The sequence below is a fragment of the Saccostrea cucullata genome, unplaced genomic scaffold (genome assembly GCF_032062105.1).
Source record: "Saccostrea cucullata isolate Sc308-1 unplaced genomic scaffold, CSIRO_AGI_Scuc_v1 ctg3573, whole genome shotgun sequence".
In the NCBI taxonomy this organism is placed as follows: Eukaryota; Metazoa; Mollusca; class Bivalvia; order Ostreida; family Ostreidae; genus Saccostrea; species Saccostrea cuccullata.
In genome coordinates this window covers 1-21,177 of record NW_026932598.1, presented here as the reverse complement: position 1 = coordinate 21,177, position 21,177 = coordinate 1, and the positions used below count along the sequence as shown (strand labels likewise).

General features: G+C 32.1%; 2 protein-coding genes and 1 long non-coding RNA gene across 3 annotated transcripts in view; all 3 read left to right on the top strand.

Moving 5' to 3' along the window:
* LOC134235565 (uncharacterized) overlaps positions 1-3,591 on the top strand; it is a 34,422-nt gene extending 30,831 nt beyond the window's left edge. The window contains exons 9-10 of the mRNA XM_062717699.1: positions 1,063-1,371; positions 3,575-3,591. Coding sequence (XP_062573683.1) covers positions 1,063-1,371; positions 3,575-3,591 — 326 coding nt within the window. The remainder of the gene's footprint in view (positions 1-1,062; positions 1,372-3,574) is intronic.
* Positions 3,592-7,457: 3,866 nt separating this feature from the next.
* Positions 7,458-8,468, top strand: LOC134235562 (uncharacterized). The gene is made up of 2 exons (XR_009985434.1): positions 7,458-7,504; positions 8,382-8,468. It is a non-coding gene; the product is annotated as an uncharacterized LOC134235562 (long non-coding RNA).
* Positions 8,469-10,234: 1,766 nt separating this feature from the next.
* Positions 10,235-18,789, top strand: LOC134235566 (uncharacterized). The gene is made up of 2 exons (XM_062717700.1): positions 10,235-10,322; positions 17,824-18,789. Exon 2 carries the CDS (start codon positions 17,916-17,918, stop codon positions 18,609-18,611), a length of 696 nt encoding a protein of 231 aa, XP_062573684.1. The 5' UTR covers positions 10,235-10,322; positions 17,824-17,915; the 3' UTR covers positions 18,612-18,789.
* Positions 18,790-21,177: the final 2,388 nt, after the last annotated feature.

The following is a 21,177-nucleotide window of genomic DNA, read 5'->3' as shown; positions in this document are numbered from 1 at the left end:
AATTTTATTTACTGAAATCGTATGTAGTGCATGCTTTTGCATATCGAATTACGTGTAATTAAGAGATATGAACCCCATATCCAAAAAAGCTAAGTCGGTAGAGCGCTCGCTTCGTAATCGGAAGGTCGTGTGTTCGAAAACAGCTGCGACTGACTTAAGTCGATAAAAAATTGAAAGCAACTCTTCCTATGCGAAGTGCATAGAAGATACATGTAGTTGCAGGTCCTTTCGATGGGACCTTATAATCCGAGGTCCCGTATCACGGTAGGCGATGGCGTGATAAAGAACTCTCACTGATCATTATCCCTGAGTGCCGAGTAAAGCTCTACCTTTGAAGCCCTTCAAAAGTGTAAGGTGTTGTATGAATTACGAAATCATCGAGTCAACATAAGAAGGGTTATGAATATTTTTAGCTGATAAACGTCGTCGATCTATTTAAATGTGAAATGGAAGACGTTAGCAAGAGACCTAATGCATAAGTTTTTGCAATAAATTCTACTTAATATCAAATTATATACAAAAGTACACCTGCCTATAATACCTGCAATGAGCAGCCGTTGAAATTTCAACTGTTTGTCTGTAAACCTCTAAATACTACATAGATATTGTCAATCACAACTCAAGCATGTTTATCTCATTCCAAACAGTTTATTTACATTTGTGTAATACTGTAAACCAACTTTTATTCGCGTGCGAGAAATGTTCGCGAAGTTCGCGAGAGCCTCGTTATCGCGAATATTTCTCGCCGCGAACCAGTTCTTAAAGTCTATATGTCTATTAACAAGAGAACCTAAATAGGCTTGATCGCGAAAAATAATCGTCGCAAACTAGTTTACCTCCGGTAAATCGCGAAATAAAGTCGTCGCGAATAAAAGTTGGTTTACAGTATTGATTCCTCTAGATGTAGAAAATTTAATAAATGTTAAAAGAATATTTTTAAACTCAAAATTAGCATACAAATCATCGGTTAATTTTTGTCTTATATTTCCATTATTATTGCCTAAATTAGAAATTATAATAAAAAAAAATTCCTAATACATTCTAAATTTTTCTGATTTTCAGTTAAACCCACGGTTGACATTATTGGAGGACATTCCGTCACGAAAGGTGAAACAGCATCATTTGTAGTTCTGCAATCCTCCTATCCTGAGGCGTTTCGAATTAGATGGTATAAAGTGGAAAGGGAAGATCATACGGATTTTATAAAGGATGAAACCTGCATTGATATAACTTCAGAGAAATACAAAGGGAGTACATTTGACTTTTTGGTTATTAACGATGTTAATAACAAAGATGGGGGATGCTACAGAGTCAAAGTGAAAAATCTAATCGGTGAAAAGAGCGCATTTGTTCATCTGTTTGTCAGGGATGGTAAGTATTCTTATTAAACAAACAAGTTTATTATTTGCAATAAATAATGGATTCTTCGAATAATATAATGAAAATTATATCTAACCATTTCTTAATCTATTTTAATTATATTTCAAAGCCTTTATAACTACTTTAAAAAATTGTAAAACTCAAAGACTGTATATTTTTTGGCGAAATAAGCTGTTTTATCTTACCCCATCGATATCACTGCTGGACGAAAAAAGTGCTGAGAAAGGGCCAAATGTTAATGATAATGATTGATAAAACGTCTGATTTTCATTTCTTGAACTCTTTAAATTAGAGGTGCAGTTGGTCGTATGACTGGTACAGCATTACGTTGCAGATAATACCAACATGTCAACCACAATCAAGTTGTAAATGGTTAAAGTATTTGTCATTTTAATTGAATATAGAAGGACCAATAGATTTATGTAAAATAGTCTAAACTCTAAATTCATCATAAAAAGAAAATAAATCGACTTTTCTAAGGCACATGCATTGTATTAAATGTACCTTGCGATATAAATAGATACTTAAGATCAACAACAGGTATATGTTGATTTTGCTGTTGTTTCTACTCTTGATGCATATAAAGGCCACAACAATGAAATGTTTTATCTCAGAACAGTGCAATGAAAAATCAGAGAAAAAAAGGAATGCACAATTTTTCAATATGGGGTTTATTGGCACAGCTGTATATACAAATAAAATGGATGTACCCCCAACGTGTCAAAGGGCTGGCCCCAACAAACAATTAAAGCAACATTTAAGGCATATTTGACATCAAACGTTCACAATTTTGCTGTAAGTGCGTTATTGAAAAAAAACCTCTCTCAAGCTACGAAGACATATTTGCACATTTATGGTTCAAATTTCAAAACAATATTTAAGAGTGCCTGACCTGGGGGAGTTGAAGAGGTCAAGGACTTGTACATTTTCACAATTCACTCGTACACTATCAACACAATCAAAAGATGCATATTTCACAGATAGAGTTTCCCCCTCTTTTTTAATTTGTTTCAGAATTTTTCTGTAAACACTCTTGTACAATGTTACAGAGTTCTCCATGAGCTGTTTAACTGTATTGGTCCTGATACAATAAAATTTTCTACGACACAGTAACGATTCAAATGTTATGCGTACGACACAGTAAAATTTTGCCGACACAGTAAAATCTGTGATAATCAGTAATCGAAACTTATAATTCTTTCTCTATCTGAAACATAATAAATCAAACAAATCTACCGTTTTTCAGTTCTAAAAGGTATCTAGAGCACTAATTAGAGCTTCGCCTTGCATAATCAATTATTTCTTAGACCCTCGCTGGACCTTACGCATGAAGAGACAAAGACAAATAAGTGGTTTTCACACTTCCATGTTACAGTTAATTGGTAGTTGAAATAAAAATACATCGAAGTATTTTTTTTATGTTTTAAAATGTCTTTTCTGCAGAGCCACAGCTCTGAAATTGTGTTGGCACTGTAAATCAAACATGCAGTAACACCGTACCGAAATCATTTACTTAAATTTTCAAGGAACTCGTTTAAGTATTTTACTATTCTGAAGTTTCTTTTTTGTATTTCGGTAATTTGATATAAAAAAAAATGACAAAAAATCACGGTAAAATTACTTTCAAAAAAGGTAAGTAGTTCGACTGTATTGACCACAATTTCCTCGGCTTTTCACAACATGTGCTTTTACTTTTGTCAATATGTACGACCAAACCATTTATTATGCAATGAATTAGTGATTTTTTTTAAGTTTGTGCATGTATTCTTTGGTAATTATAATGAATTGTGATTCAGTTGTGAATTTGATTGCGGAAATACCGCGAATATTTAGTGTTTCGCGTAAAATCTGAAACACAGTAAAATTTCAAACGATGGAGAACCCTGAAAAATACTTGTTTTACATTTAAGAAAACTTCTGGATACATCAAGTAACACTTAGAATTGTTATCCTTAAAACTAAAATTTACAAGAGCTCCTAAATGCATTTAATATTTTTATTTTCGCGATTCTGCATTGCTACATTTCAATTTATTATCAATAAGAAATTTGGAAGAGTTGGTTTTGTTTTCTTTACTCGCTGCATAAGGAACAACTTGTTTAAAAAGGAGTCACCGCTGTTTTCATGTAAGCCCTTAAAAGGAAGGCATATCAATGCAGGTCCATTTTCACACTTGGATTGCATATTCTTATAGGAACTCCACCAGGTTGATCTTAACCCATCTTGTGTTAATCAAATGCGGATACTTTCAAAATTCCAAGGAACTTTTGGACAATTTGAAATCACACTATTTTACAAAAATTAACAGCATAAAAACTTTTCATTTTAATACACAACCATTCCCCACGATAAATTAAAATCCAGGCTTTTCGATATCATTGACAGCTGCTGGTTCAAAATAATGGAACTTGAAAATTTACTAACCTTATCATTGCTCATCTGCAAAGCTATTTTGTAAAAGAATATTCTGATTGTGCACACAAGTACTCTGAAGTTGACATCAAAAAGATGCTTGAGTTTCTGATTGACGATATCTATGTCGTTTTTGGAAACCATGTCTTCCAACAATCTATTGGAATTCCAGTGGGTATCAATTTCACCGCGTTATGAGCAGACTTATTTTTGTATTCATATGAAGCAGAATTTGTGCAAAATTTTATGCGTGAAAAGACGAAAACACTTGTTTTGGCCTTCAACTCGACATTTATATATATCGACGACGTACTGTCATTTAACAATGGTAATTTCCATACTTATGTCGATACGATATATCCTGGTGAGCTTGAAATAAAAGATACATCAGAGTCTGACACATCTGTTTCACATTAAGATATTTAACTTGAAAAAGACCTCAATGGTCTATGATAATTGTCATGACTTTAACTTCTCTATCATTAACTTCCCTTACTTAATATGCAGCAATATACCTTCATCACCTGCATACGGAGTTTACGTATAAGAACCCAAATAGCATGCTCTACCTATGAATAATTTCTATAACAAGGAAAATGTTTGACAAACAAGTTGATGAAATGTGCAGGCTCGTTTAAAGTCATCATTTCGTAGGCTCTATGGTCGATACAATGACCTTGTCAGCAAATACAATTTAAAATTGAGTCAAATGCTGACTGACGTTTTTCATACCAATTGTTAGTCCATTATTTATACACTGAATTTACGACGGATTTTTATGTTATTTCCCGATCATGACAAGGAGCACACGGCGGGTGTGACTGGTCGGCAGAGGATGCTCACTCCTCCATGGCACCTGATCCCACCTCTGATGTTTTGGAGGTCCATGATTGTTCTGCTCTTATTCTGTATTGTTTAATGGTCTTTTGATCTAAAATACTGTTCGTTATCTCCGTTTCTTTCATTTGAAAAAAAAGTATTTGAATATAATTTTTATATAGTGTAAACTGACCAACATTTCTTTCTAATCATTTGATAGAGTCGTTGATATGTCCCAGTCTTAATCATGTATTTAATTTAAATTTTGGTTAAACTGACTTTCAAAAGACTGATTTTTTTTTTTAAATGTGTACATTGTTGATCACTATTTCTGTGTCCTTAAGAATCCCCAAACTAGTCTTAAGGTTGGTGTGATTTAAGTCAGTTATCTAAAAGAAAAGGTTATATTTAAATTGCTTGAAATGTTCTCTTTGAAAATTCATGTATACAAAAAAGGGGCAGCAGGATCAACAACTTTTTAAGAATTCTATAAACAGAATAATTCAATATCAAATTGAGGACTATTGCATCAGTATAAAACGAAAATGGACTTTATATAATATGTTGTCCATTTTTAAATGTAACTTTCACATTGAATTTAAATTATAATTACAAAATATGGCAAAGTTTCATCCTTATACTGTAAAATTACTCCTAAAATATATTATATTTATTTTTATGTGCTACGAGGGGTGATCAGAAAGTTAGCGAACTAATTGAATAACTTACATTAAAGAAACAATATTTGATTTTAGTATTGATTATAATCTAAATTAGTCCTCTCCAATTTTAATGAACATCAGCCACTCTTCTGCGCATGCGCGAATCAAGTGATATTGGCGGTCACGTGCCTCCCTCCGTAGCGTTCTGTCACAAAAGCTGTAAGATTTTTCTGAGTTTTATATTTCTTTCCATGTAAGTTAGTTTTTATAACAAGAACAGTTCATTTGTCAGAAATGTTCAAATCTCGGCAACAGATTGGATGAATGAGAATATCCTCTCGAAAAATAAGCATGCCGACCATTAAAACAAAAATATTCTGTCCCGGGAGAGACGTTTATTCAAGGTGGATAGAGAATGAGTGCTTCCTTTTTATCATATCTAATATGTTTAAAATCTAAAGTAAACGATATCTTAGGTATTTACTAATTATACTATTATTCAAATATTCAACTATTTTTCAAAGTGTAAATTGGAGGTCTTTGATAGCAAATTGCTTAATTAAAAACACATATTTTATCAAACTTGCTTTCACTAGGCAACATGACAGGTATGATTTTTAACCATCTGGCTTCCTTAACTAAAACGATCAATCCAATTAATTTAGGAAGTCATTTGTCTTAATTAAATGTGTACAAATTATTATATGCAGCGGGAAAGGACCTTCTAAGATATAATAATAAATTTTATAGTGTTTGTTGAACGAGTACGAATGAGACAACCATTTTTTCGTCACAAGTGACCTACATAGTGACGTCATTCAGTATATGCTATTTATAGAACTTGTATATGGTTATGTGTATTCCAAATTTTATTCCAATCTGAATTGTGGTTTTGTAGATGTAAAGATAGTTTGCGAACTTTTTGATCACCCCTCGTATTTAAACATGGTTGAGTATATTACATGTATATCTTGGGGGGGTTGTTTGCTTAACGTCCCTCTCGAGAATTTTTGGACTTTGGAAATGTGGAGATACCACTATTTGCCGGTCGAGAGCTGCAAATTTTGATCTATGCTCGGCACTCAGGGCCATGGGGTCAGTGTATATACTGAAGACGTACTTTTTCCCAAGGGTCATAATTCCGCGGAATATTAATTTTTGTTTAATCCGCGCGTAGAAAATTACGACTGTCACCAAATGCCTTTCATTTACATTAAATACGCTTGGAAAATCTGTGACCGTGTTAATTAATGCCACACTGAAAAAAGTACTTTTACAGTATTGTAATTAATTGGGCATTTGACAAAACAATTATACAAGTATAATTTATTAATGATGTCAAGTCAGTTAATAAGAATTGTCAACAGAACAATACTTGTTTTAATTTGTTTTTGCAAACTCGAAAAACTTAAAGCTATTGATTAAGTTGTGGTACACGGGGTAATAGAGCTTACTGTTCTTGGTGTTTGCAACTTGGTGTGATGTAAATTGCTGGTTGCCATTACGTGTGTTCAACTTGTGTTATTCTCTGACTTGTTATTGAGTATAAGGCAGTATTCACTGTTAGAAGAAAAGCGAAGTACGAAGTTGTACTGTGTAAATATATAAGAGCCACTTGACTAGATATAGTAAACTTAAGCAACTGGTTAGCGAAAAGCACCAGACTGGTGCCAACATAAAACGTGAACTGTCCACAGACACCAGGCAGGTTTCGGTTGACTTGAAAAGACAGTCAGGTGCCAGTATTATTACTGTAGACTAAATAATACAAAGCACATAGGTCAGGGCATTCTAAAACAACAGGCAGGAATCACATTATATGCATATTTTGCATCGATCATCAAAACTCGATCAGCAAAACTCGAAAATCCAAACGGACTTGCAGACCGCTCAGTTCCGACACGTTACAGTACTTTCACTCGATGCACTTACCAAAGATATTATCTATCATAAACCTTGTTGTCAAATAAAATAAGCTAAAAAAATTATTTAATAAGTAAAAATCAATAATATTATTTTATATATTTTATTTTATATATTAATATTATTTTCTCTTAAATTATACTGTCGTACAAATATTGATATCAAATAATGAGGTAATGGTTTTTTTTTCATATGAATTTATTATGAGTGTTTCTTCTGAGGAATAAATTACATTTAATGGAAAAATAAAGTATATTTTTCAGAAGAAAAAGGGAAACACAATTCATCAATCACAGACGAAGAAAAATGTAAGTTTAATGGATAGTTTTGTATGCACTGAAATTTTCTAGTTCTCTAGTACCCTTTTCAAAATTAGTGACAAAATATTAATATCAAATAAAGAGGCATGTATTGTAGATTTCAATCTTATTGAAATGCCTGTGTCTTTAAAATATATATTTACATTTTCAATCATTGACATTCTTGAAAGTGAATATAGTTTGTTACTGTAAATCACTTTTTATTCGCGAGAACTTTATTTTTGCGTAATTACGCGAGACACTGTGTTCGCGAAAATTAAATTCTCGCGTATAAAAGTATTCCTTACGATTATATAGAAGAATAACAACTATTCGTGAAAATTATGTCTCGCTTACTAAGAGCCAATGACAATCACGCGAAAATGAGGTGTCGCGAAAATTAAGTGATCAACAGTATTTACCAAAAAAAATCAATATTGACCTTGGCTTCGAATCTGTAAATAAAAATATTTTTCTGGTGAATAACAAATCATAAACATCATCAACAGAGTCCATAATTATTTTAATATACAGTCAGGATTTGGATAAAAAGGCAGAAAACATGATACTTATATATAAAAGCATCCTACAAAGGACAGATTTATCGTGACGATATTAGAGCAAGCAGATTCATTGATAACATTTTTAATACATGTAGTGTAGTTTCATATTTATCCCACACAAAGAAATATAAAATCGAATAAGTTTTTACCCTAACTGCGGATTTTCAATTATAAATTTATTATATGTGTTTAAACATGAATCTATGCATTGAATTATTTTGTTTTATGTTTTCATCAATAGGGATTTGATGTCGAATTTTACTATATAAAGAATGGATCATATGCATAAAAAAGGTTAAATCAGTTTTCAATATTTATCTTAGTTAAACCTACGAAAGACTTGGAGATGGATATTGAACTAGATAGTGAAAATATAAACCTGAAGAAAATTTCAGGAGTTTCTTCTGAAGGTAATCATATTAAAACAGTCAAAAAATATTTTTATCTAAGAAAAGTATCATTTTTTTCTATTAAAAGGTACATTTCTAGCATTAAAGGGCATATACACAGTTTCCGTTGAAAAAATTCCCTTTTTTATATTTACAAATAATCAACTAAGGTAAACAATAAAGTAAGGTCAAATAATCATGAAAAATGTGATTTTCAGTTTTTGAGATACAAGACAGGTTAAGAGCTCCAAACTTTTATTATGTAAACAAGGCCTGTGCCATGTTATTGTTTACATAGGTTAAACGAACTTATATATGTTTGTTCAGAGCAGATATTTTTCAACAAAGAAATTAACTATAAATACGATTAGACAGTTTCAAGTGATTTGCTGAATTTCGTTTTGTTGTAAATACATGTATGATATTTATATATGTAACAAAAAAAGGCATGAACCTTGTTGACATTATGAAGGATTTAAGTTCTGTATCTCCTTAAATCAACAAATGATGTTCATATCTTTGCTGATCATTAGAATATCATTAGCAAGGAAATCCAAACATTAAAATTGGTTTTAAAAATATTCAGTTGAGACTGTATCTATGTCCCTTTAATTTTTTGAAATAAAGAGTCACATTTCTTGAATGCCTTCAAATTATGAGGGTTCTTCAAAACGTCGTGGACAATGCGCAGCACAGTTAAGGTTACAGTAAGGAGGAGGGGCCTAATTTAAACGGGAAATGTTAACTATGACGTCACACAAAATATAACGTCTTCAAAATACCACACAATGAAATTATTTGCTATTTCAAACTGCTGGATAGCTGTAGACTAAATAAAAACTTACTTTTACATGCAGTTTTTTTTGTTAAATCCCACAAAACGATAAATAAACGATGCATCGATCGCAATGCACTTGTGAATGTGACGTCATCTCAGAAAAGCTTATACATAGTGAGAGGCTTACGACCTTTTGTACAATGAAAAATGTCTTTTGTTCTCAAATAAAATATTATTTGCAGTTATATAAAGGTCGTTAACTTGGATGCGATGTCTATATTTACTATTTTATTTACATACTCTCTATAAATTCTCCAGACAAGTGATACTGTCGTGTGTTTGTATACAGATTCATTGAAATAAGTAATAGAAGGATCCTAATAAATCGATTTATTGTAAGGAAATACCCTCAAGTTTTTACATATAAGCTTAAGAAGCATTAATTTATTTGAAAAGCGATGCCAACCTCATGAATTCTTGCAAATAAATCAATTACAGCTATATTTAATGTAGTTGGCCAGCAAAATATCAAACCGGTCATCCAACTCATTAAATTTAAGCAATTAGATAAGGGAATCTATATAGGTTCGAAGCACTTTTCACAAACTACATATAGTGTAAAAAAGGATTATAAATTAAACTTAGATTTTTAACTTGGTTTTGCCCGTGCAATATTGGAATTTACAGATGACCTCTAAACTGCAAGTATACTTCCTAAAATCATAACTTCGACATCACATGATGTCTAAATAAAAAAAAATAAATGTCTTCAACATTACATTTTTTTAATTTTAGTGATGTTCTAAAACGAATCGCCCATCCATATAAAGAATGCATTTTTTATCTCTAAAAAATGTTCCGTGTGCTCTGGTGACTACTTTGCCTTTATGATTATATTTATATGAAAATGTGTTACAAAATATTTTACAAATATGATATCATAAAACTGAATAAGATGAATGCTGTTATGTTTATTTTTACAGAATTATTGAGAGTATTTTTCTAAGGCATAAATGGCATGAAATGAAAAATCAAGTATATTTTTTCAGAAGAAAAAGGCAGGATTCAAATTTTAACAGTGAAAGAAGAAGAGAAAGGTAAATTCACAGTGCTTATTTTGTAATGAAAGTTTGCAGATACATAAGTTGTAGATTTATTTAGATAATTCATACATTTGTAGTCAATATTTCTTTATTATATTTCTTACAAATTAACCCTCATAGCGATATGTGGAAAAACTTAACAATTATGGACACTTTCGGTTGTGGTATTAATATTGACCGAGGCGAACCCGTGTTTACTTTATTTTTTGTGATAGCTAACCGTGATTACCATTGGAAGAGTCAATAATATCTTATCAAAATAAATCATGATTTTTTCAAATTTATATACAACCATTCCTCAAGATGAATTAAAGATCAGGTTTTTTGACATCAATGAAAGCTGCTTTTTCAATAAATATACTTACCTTGTAACTGGTCATTTACAAAATTACTTTGTTAAAAACATTCTGATTGTACAACCGAGGACTCTAAAGCTGATTTTTAAAAAACGGTTGCTGATTTACAATATCCATGTGGGTTTTAGGAGACCAAGTCTTCCAATAATCAACTAGAATTCCAATTATTGACGTACCTATATTTGTATGCACATGAAATATAATTTGTCCGAAATCTTATGCGTGAAAAGAAATAAACACTTGCTGTGTCCTTCAATATTTAGATACTTATATATAGATGACGTATTGTCAATTAAGAAATCAATTATTATTCCATTCTTATGTCGATACGATATACTGTAGATCGGCAAATATTCACGATGGTTTCATATTCGCTTTGTTTGCGATTTATTAATTTTCCGCGAAATTAAACCATCGTAAATTTTATGATTTGTTTTTAAAGCGTTTAAATGCTTATACGAAATTTTGAATTAATTTCTTGCAGCGTGAAATTGAAACCATCGCAATAGGTACTTTTTGAGATATCGTGAAATTTAAACACGTGGAATTAAAACGACTTACAGTATTCAGATGAGCTTGAAATAAAAATATCACTGAGTCTGTATTAGATCTGGACATTTTTCTAGAAAAAAGAAGTTGATGGTAATCTAAAAACAAAGCTTAATTAAAAAAGTGATTACTTTAACAATTTAATTGTCACCTACCCTTATTTTTGCAGAAATATACCCCCATCACCTGCATACGGAGTTTATATATCTCAGTTGATTCGATACGCAAGATTATGCTCTACGTATGGACACTTTCTAAAACGGATTTAGTTACTGACATATAAGTCGATGAAAGAAGAATATCTGCAGTCGAGTAAAAAGTCATTATTTCCTAAGTTTGATTGATACTATCTTTGTTGTTTTTGGAGACCAGGTCGTCCAACTATCTATTGGTGTTTCCATTAGTACCAATTGCGCCCCATTATTAGAAGACCCATTTTTGGTTTGATATGAAGCAAACTTTATGCATATTCTTATGTGTGAAAAGAAGAAAACACTTCTGTGGCCTTTTATGTTGTTTCTTTTATCTCGATCTCATAAGGATTTATCATATTGATATTAGAATGGATATTACTAGTATTAATTGGATCTGATGACCTCTTCTGTAAGTTTAAGACTTTACTGGTTTTTGTGTATACTGTTAAACTTTATAACTTTAAAACTACAGGATGTAAAGGCATAGGGGCATAGAATTAATTGAAATGTGACCCTTTTTTATCTTTAAGCAGCTTTTTTGTTTCTTTTTCCATGAAATTTTAATTTAAAGAGAATGATATTAAACAAAAATTTAATTCAAAGAAGGTGGAGAGATCTCTTATTGTTCCAGAGGAATTAGTCTCTTAGGTTTTCTTTCACTTCTGGACTATTGAATACAGAAAGAAAGATGATTTACATATTGTTCCTCAATACGCGATTGTAACATGGATCTGATCTATTTCATCCATTCTGACAAAATATTGCTCATCGCCTGGCGCAATCTTCTACAGAATCCTAATAATTATGAAATTCCGATACCAATTTAAGAACTGGGATTCCCTTTATCTAGGACATTTTAGAATAAGTGATCTAAGGTTCCCATGGAGGATTATGTTTCAGATATCTAATAAACATGCCCTGTAATTTTTTTGATTTTGTAATTCAAAAGTTCGGAAGCAATGTCGTAACATATTTGTAGGAAACACAAGGTGTATTCTTTAACTTGAAATGTGATGAAATGCAAGATTGACCCTTTTGTTTTAACGTATATTACTTATTTTAACCACTTCAATTCCTTTATTGGCATGATATTGTTAAAGCTGCATCTTTTCAGTAAAAAAGTGGAGATTTAAAAATCCTTTGATTTGCAATATCCATAATCACATCTCCGAGACTATATTATGGTGTCGAGGAATCAACAAATGGGCCTTCCTTGACCTTTTCAAGAAGACTATATAAATGTTTCAAAGAACAGAGTAAAGTTTGTTGTGATTATGACGTAGACCTTATGTTGATTTACATAAGGTAGTAATGAATGAGAAGAGGCATTGTGTATTAAAGGTTATTCTAAGACCGATGCTGTCACTATGCTCACGTCTCTGTGTATTGTTAAAAAGTTACAATGTTACAATGTGGACAGGAAATATTTAAGGAATGTTTTTGAGTTTTTTGTGAGTTTTTGGTGAGTGAATCACATAGAATTGCCACGTAGCCATATTTAATGAACCGCGCCAGCGCTTTATGAAAAATGTTTCTTTGTGCAAGTCTGTGTGATTCACACAGCAATTATTCACATTAAACTTAAGACATTCATCATATTTTCATAATACATGTTTGAAAGCACCAAAAACAAGCTCAATGTTTGAATTTCTCGTTGCCCTATATCATAATACCTTATCCCACCTCTGATGTTTCGGGGGTCCGTTTTTGCTCTTCTCTTATTTTGTATTGTTTTATGGACTTTGAGATTGAATACTGTTCGTTATCTCCATATCCTTCTTTTTCTGACGTCGCTGTAGCCTAACTGTGACGCCATGTTAACCTACGTTTCACCGTGTATATTCCTACGCAAGAGTATACACGAAAATGGTTTTCTATTAAATTTCACAGTTGGCTTGGTAGAAAAATACAGCGAATACTGTCAACACTATCGTCATTGTTATTACACCCATAGGGAAAGACTGTCCCTAGTTTTCTAGTCCAAAAGTTCTAGTTGTCTACTCAGTGATAGAATGCTTGTGTGGTGATAAATCTACTAAGTGATCCCTTAGTTTTACCAAATAAACAAGTCCTAAGAGATTCCATTCTATTCCGTAGAGAAAAGTAGAGGAATTGCAGTTGAAATTTTCCCATATTTTTGTATAGAAGCTATGTCCCGTAAGACTGGTGAAGTGTTAGTTATAAAAATTTCACAGGTTTTACAGTTTTTCACAGAACAATTTGAAACAAAGGGCATGTGGATCGGAAAAGGAATCTTCAAATATGTATGTAATAGAAACCTTTAATTTTTTTTCAATTTTTGTATGAGCTATTGGTTTTATACAGAGACTGGGAACTTGAGGAAGTAATATTAATTGACAGTAATTAATACCAATTAAGATTGTAATTGAAAGTAATGTGCAATTGGCCAAATTTTCAATTACAAATAATTGAAATTTAATTAATTACTTAACTTAAGGCTTGTTATTCACAATTACTTCTCAATTACATTCAATAACACTGATTTTTAATAAATGAAAAATAGTGAAATAGCCCCCCCCCTCCATCATAAACATTATAAACGAAAGATCTTTTGGGTCAAATATAATTTTGACAATGTTATATAACCCATTTTAACTAAATTCCTGTTTAAATATTGTCCCTTTTCATTTTCATTTTCTTAAAAAGTTTTAATCAAAATAAGCATTGTCATGCTTTCAAATAAAATTGATATTTTAATTTTTAAATAAATAAATCAATATGAAAATAAAAATAAGTATTCCAATTACTTATTTTCTTTTTTATTTACTTATATCTTCTGTTATAAGTTATAAACAGGTGCTAGTTAGTGCCCTGAGGTCAAGTACATATTTCTTGATATTTGTCACAAATTTTGACTTTGTCTGTTGGTATTTTTATGCACACTCTTTGAATCTAAATTGTTGTTTGGCACAGAATAAATCAAAAACCAAAATCTTGAGATATAGCTTAAAATGCTGAAATATGGAAATATAAAGACAAAAAAGCATTGGTTGTACATTTAACATAAAAAGCATTGGATATATAAAAATGATTCCAAAATTTCTAAACATATGAAATAAGATAAAACCATGAGTAAACTTTCTTCTGGTCAGTATTTATGTATTCCTCTCTGACACAAATACCACAGTGGAAAGAACCTTCAGCGATGCAGGAAAATCTTCAAATCTAATAGATGTAGGTTTGGGGATATAGTGTTTGAAAATTGTATGAACATTTTTATAAGATTATTGAAAAAAAATGTAAAATAATCTTATATAAATGAAGGCAAATGCACATGACTATTTACTTTTATAAGTGTTCCTTGAATGTCATTTGAAATTTAATTAATTATTTTTGCAAGTAAATTGTAATTTAATTAATTTCATTCAAAATCCATGTAATAGCAATGGTAATTAGAATGAATGTTTTCGAAAAGTATTTGTAAATTAATTACTTTCCTATGCAACTGACCCCATCCCTGGTGGAAATATGACATATGTTTAATATCCTTGAAGACTAACCGAGGTGCACCGAATGATCTTGAGTTTGTGTCCTTTATAAACTCAAAGGAGTGACGCCTTTTTGTACTGGGCGACGCGCCTGCCAGTATCATTTTCTTATTTTTTGTACTTATGAATGAATAAATACCGAACGACAGGTATCCTCGCGGACAGACTGTCCACCAACAGAGATACATGTTTAGTTTTTAAAATGAAACATGGAGATATTCAAGAGTATTCAAGCCCAAAAAAATCCACAAAACTATACAAATTAGGAGCAGAGCAAACACACACCTTCAAAACGTCAAAGGTCGGGTCAGGTGCTATAGAGGAGTGAGCATCCCCTGCTGACCGGTCACACCTGCCGTGTGCTCCTTGTTATGATCGGGAAAGAACGGAAAACCAGTCGTCATATCAGTGTATAAATAATGGACTAAAAAATGCTGATATTCTTGCTTTATCGATGAATTAAATAAATTTCATAAACCATTAGTCAGAAACGAAGAAAAATTATATCCCATTATAATTCTTAATGTTTTTTTTAATGACTGATATAATTGTTGAGAACAGAAGGGGCAATTTACTTTTTACTGAATTCCGTGAAAAAATGCGTTTAAAATGAAGAAAAAAGAAAGAAGGGCATAAATTGATTTATTATGTTCTGCTTTAAAAAATTTAGGACGGAAATGAAAAAAGTGACTTAAAGACCCAATTTTTTTAACGTACGGTTACCTGAGGAGGGGGAGTGGTCGAAGTAACAGTGGTGTTATTTACCTGGAGACCCCCAATACCCAAGATGTCAAAAATCTGTGTATACGTAGCATTACACAGGAAGTCTGTGTTTGGTCATCAGGGTCAACATTACGTGTTTTGTGTCTGGTTTTGAGTGAAACTACGTAAAATAATTATTTTAATATGAAATTTATTTGTAAACTAAACGCATTTACCGTAATCAAGATACTTGTATATCATTTTAGAAAATGTATTCCTTATATAAAAGAAAAAAAAATCACGAGTAAAAGCTCAAAATCAATAAAGTCTTAATATTGACTATTAATCCACCTATCTGTCGGTCGTGCATGTGAACATGCATTTACCGCGATCGGAATATTGTTTTTTTTCCGGCCAACAATATTGTCCAAAATATTACCTATTGTTTATTCTTCGTGTTTTAACAAAATTTTATTGTTAGAAAGATTTCTTTTCAGAATCGATCACTTTTAATTATCTTCATTTGTATATATACAGACGCTAGAGGAAATTCGAGCATTAATTCCGACATCAATTTTTGTACAACATCGTGCGGATTGTAGCCAAAGTACAAAATAAAACATCTTTTAAAAACTATGCTATGCCGTTTATTAGTGCTGAAATTTTTTCGCATAACCCATTTCTAAAAAAAGTAATTTAAATTGTCTGACTTCCAATTACGGCAAATAGAGCCGGTTTCTGTGGACGCGGTCATTTTTCTATAGATAACGTGGACGATATAACACTTACAATAAGAAACAGCAATGAAGATAGAAAAGAAATATTTTATTATGTCAATGTTTAATAATCTACTTTCAATTATTTTTTGAAATAAAAATCAAACATATTGGAGTTTTCTAACCCGTGTGTATACTATGCGGGTACATAAAAGAGTTTGACGCGTGACCAGGTAATTGTTTTCAAAACATGCAAACTCAGATTATCAGGAAGTACAGGTAGCTGACCTGTCAATCAAATCAGAAGCTATTGTTTTTTTAATGATTGACAGTCGGTAAATTATTGATCTTGAATCAGGTAGATTTTGGGGGCCTTAATATAAAATTGGGTGTTTAAATTATACACATTAAAATGAAAGGCTCTGAAAGCGTCAGTTTTATATAAAGAGCGAAATCCACGAAAGAGTTCAATCAGCATTTATTTTAGGAAAATTAAAATGAAGGGAAGAAGAAAATTATATATAGAAATAAATGTGCTGACAAAGTCATTGTATCGACCACGGTACTTACGAAATGTGGACCTTAAACGAGACTGCTTATATTCTTGTCAATAATTTACCTCGCTTAAGAAATTATTCATACAGAGAGCATGCTCTTGCGTATGGAATCAACTGAGAGAGATTAACTCCGTTTGCAGGTGATGAAGGTACATTGCTGAATAATTAAGGAGAGTTGATGATAGAAAAGTTAAAGTCATCAGTTTATCATAGACTATGGTTGTTAGATTACCATAAACGTCTTTTTCAAGTAATATATCCGAATATGAAACAGATGTATCAGACTCTGTGGTTACTTTTTCTCATGCTCACCAGGATATATCGTTTCGACATAAGAATGGAAATTACCATTGTTAATTGACAATCTGTCGTCGATATATCTTAATGTCGAGTTGAAGGTCACAGCAAGCGTTTTCTTCTGTTCACGCATGATTCTGCACAGATTTTGCTTCATATAAATACAAAAATAGGTCTGCTTATAACGGGGTGCAAATGTTACCAATGAGAATTCCAAAAATTGTTGTTTTGTTTTGAACATATGTTATTGAATAAATCAAAAGTATTGGAAACAAGGTCTTTCAACTTCCGAGTTCCTCTCCTTAAATATAACTAAATGCTACTCAATTTAAATACATGCAAGATTGTTAGTCTCCAAACGTCACATAGATATTGTCGATCAGAAACTCAAGCATCTTTTTATGTAAACTTTAGAGTACTTGTGTGAACAATACGCATGTTTATAACAAACTAATTTTACAAATGACCAATGAAAAGGAAAGTTAATTTTCGAGTTCCATTTTTACTAAAAAAAAAACAGCTGTTCATGATATCAAAAAGAGTTAACTTTAATTTCTATATACAATATTCAGATATGGTAGAAGGTATATTGATTTTTTCACTAATTTTTTGCAGATCCAATAACCATTTCAAATGTGAGACGTGTGTATCATATTTCAAATGATACAAAATCAGGCATTTTTTGGATAAGTGATGGAGGACGTCTAATGAAGATAGATAAGCAGGGATATTTAATTCAAGTTGTAGATGTTGGTCAGTTTAATACAGGTTGTCATTCTGTAAACAACAAAGGAGAATTGTTGTATTTAAAAATGGAAAAGGTAATAAATTGTAATGTAAATGAAGAAAATTTTATTGACATATCGAAAACGACAGCGAGCTGTACAGGCAAGTGGGTTGCATGGTGTATTTACTGTTCCAAAATCAACGACGAAATTTTGATAGGTTTGCACAATGAAGAGGCTAAAGGAAATGTACACAGATATGACCAACATGGCAAATTTAAAGAAGAAATTGATGGAGAGAACTCATTGTGTAAACCTCTCTATATGACTGAAAACTACAATGGGGATATCATTGTATCTGATGCAGGAAAACGAGCTGTAATAGGAGTTAAAAAAGACAAAGAAATATTTCAATATAAAAGAAAATCGGCTTGGAAAATTTTCCCGACAGGTGTTTGTACTGATAAAAGTGGCTGTATTCTTGTGTGCATTTATGAAGACAATGAATCAAATATTCATCTCCTGAGTAAAAATGGAGAGTTTTTGAAAAAAATGTTGCGAAAAGAAGATTGTGCTTTCGGACCATGTGCAATTTGTATTGTTGACGACCTTTTATATCTTGGACAGGAATCATGCCAGGATATTCAGGTTTATGAAATTAATCGTGAATCAAACTAAGAGTTTTCTGTATAACAATAGTATAGAAATTCAAAGAGGCCGTAAATTTGAAAACATTCTCAATGAAGATTATATGACATATTCCGTACGATTGCGTAAATAAAATAATGATTAAGTAGTTAAATGGCAGAACAATATGATACAAAAACAGCCATATGAAACATTGAAGACATGCGCATTGAATTTTGTATATTTTCAGGTTTTGTTTTTGTACTGGTTTTCTTCGTTTCTGAACTTTAATCTTGTATAAATTAGATTGTGAGTTTCATTTGATTTTTCGAACTTTCATCGTCATTTTGGATCCATTGCAAGAATGCAAAATATGTAGATGGTTTAAAAGACAAGGAACTCCAAGAAAAAAAATAGTTATGTTAAACGTTTTTGAGGTTTTAAATCATATGTTAAAGCACATACAATTCTGACACAATGTCCATGCATTCAAAAGGATGGATCCGTTTTGAGGGTTGATGGTAAATCCAGATGACAGAACAAACCTATTACGGAGAGGATTTGACATTTGACATATGATAAATGTGTTTATGACTTCACCTTAAAAAATAGAATCAAGGATCATCAAAGCAAGAATTAGACATTGCTTTCTAAAGGCTCCTCCTGCGCTTTGATATCGTTTTGAAAAAAAAATTGTGGAATTTTAGGAATGCAAAAATAATTCTTTCTCTGTAGAAGCATCACCTTTCTCTTTTTTTAAATAAATGAACAGAATAAAAACTAGAAGCACTATAAGCAATGAGCTCACTAAATAAAAACCCCGCCTCCCATATGAATATAATGTCAGTATCCATGTTTTGCTCTGGAAAATCCAAAATATATGTTAGACCAAAAAGTAAAATAGGAGGTGCACAATGGCAATATGTAATAAAGATTCCGTGAAAGTTTCATTTAATTTCCTTCAGTGGTATGAGAGGAGTTGCGGATAAGAGATAGGTATCCCAAAGCGTAACAGACGGACGGACGGACGTCTGTCCGTCCGTCCATCTTTCTGTCTGTCTGTAACGCTTTCGTCTCCACACAATATTTCGAGAACCCTTTGAGCTTTCGGAATGAAATTTTGCATAGAAACTCCCTATGGACAAAAAAAGAAACCTATTGATTTTGAGGTCAAAAGGCCAAAGGTCAAGGTCATAAATTTGCAAATTCTGTCTATTATAACAGGGTTAGGGTTAGGGTTTGGGTTAGGGTTAGGGTTAGGGTTAGGGGTAGGGTTAGGGTTAGGGTTAGGGTTAGGGTTAGGGTTAGGGTTAGGGTTAGGGTTAGGGTTAGGGTTGGGGTTAGGGTTGGGGTTAGGGTTAGGGTTAGGGTTGGGGTTGGGGTTAGGGTTAGGGTTGGGGTTAGGGTTAGGGTTAGGGTTAGGGTTAGGGTTAGGGTTAGGGTTAGGGTTAGGGGTTAGGGTTAGGGGTTAGGGTTAGGGTTAGGGTTAGGGGTTAGGGTTAGGGTTAGGGTTAGGGTTAGGGTTAGGGGTTAGGGTTAGGGGTTAGGGTTAGGGTTAGGGGTTAGGGTTAGGGGTTAGGGTTAGGGTTAGGGGTTAGGGTTAGGGTTAGGGTTAGGGTATAGGGGGTTTTACGAAGATCGCTCCGGAGTCATCTCGTCAATGTCAATTTTTGTCACGTGATTTCAGTAGGCGTGGTTATTGTTTTTTTTATCTTAATACTTTGTGTAGCGAAGTATCAAAGTTTATTTTGTTATTTCCATCATACACTTTGGCTCAGTAGGTAGAGCAGCGGACTTCAGATTAAGGGGTGCCGAGTTCGATTCCCGATGGAATCGTTCATTTTATAGCTCTTTTTAATTTTTCTAAAGTTGAAAGTCGATGATTAATTACTGATCTATTCGAGTCAAATATTATTACATATTGAGGTTTTATACCCTTTTGTCCAAATCTTGCTTCGAAATCATTTGTTTGGATATATAGAGAAATTATTCAAATCACAAGGAAGGAAATGTTACAGTAAAAATAATAATTTAATTTCGTATAACAAGAATAATTCCCCTCCGCTCCCTAACCCCTCTTTTCTATCATACATTTTGGTACAACTCTTACTCTAAAGAATGTTTATTAGCTTATTGATTCAGCTTTGACTCTTTGTTACGGGTAGGGTAATGGGGCTTTTATTGTAACTACCTGGTAAGTTGCATCTTGTCAATGCCCCAAAAAATCACGTGATAATTGTAGGTCAAGTTTTACTGATAGATTTTTTTCATAGAGAGTTTTAAAACCTTTACGTCAGTTCTATTGTCAAAAATTGTTGAAGCTTAAATAATTATTTGTCATTTAAGCATGAAATGAAAACCAGAAGAACAAATTCATTTTGACACACGAAAATATGTGAATTTGGAGTATACATATCAAAAGAAATTGTACGTAGAAGAAACTATTTTTAAATATAAATTCTAAATTATTCTAGCAAAAACTTAATTGCTTACCTTTTAGCGTTTTCTTTCCTTTTCGTCCATATTCTGCTGCGTTCGTGACATTTTGTGTTTAGACTGTTCTATATGACGACGCTAACCCCGCAGCTAGTGTGTATTGGAAATCTTCTCTGTTTTA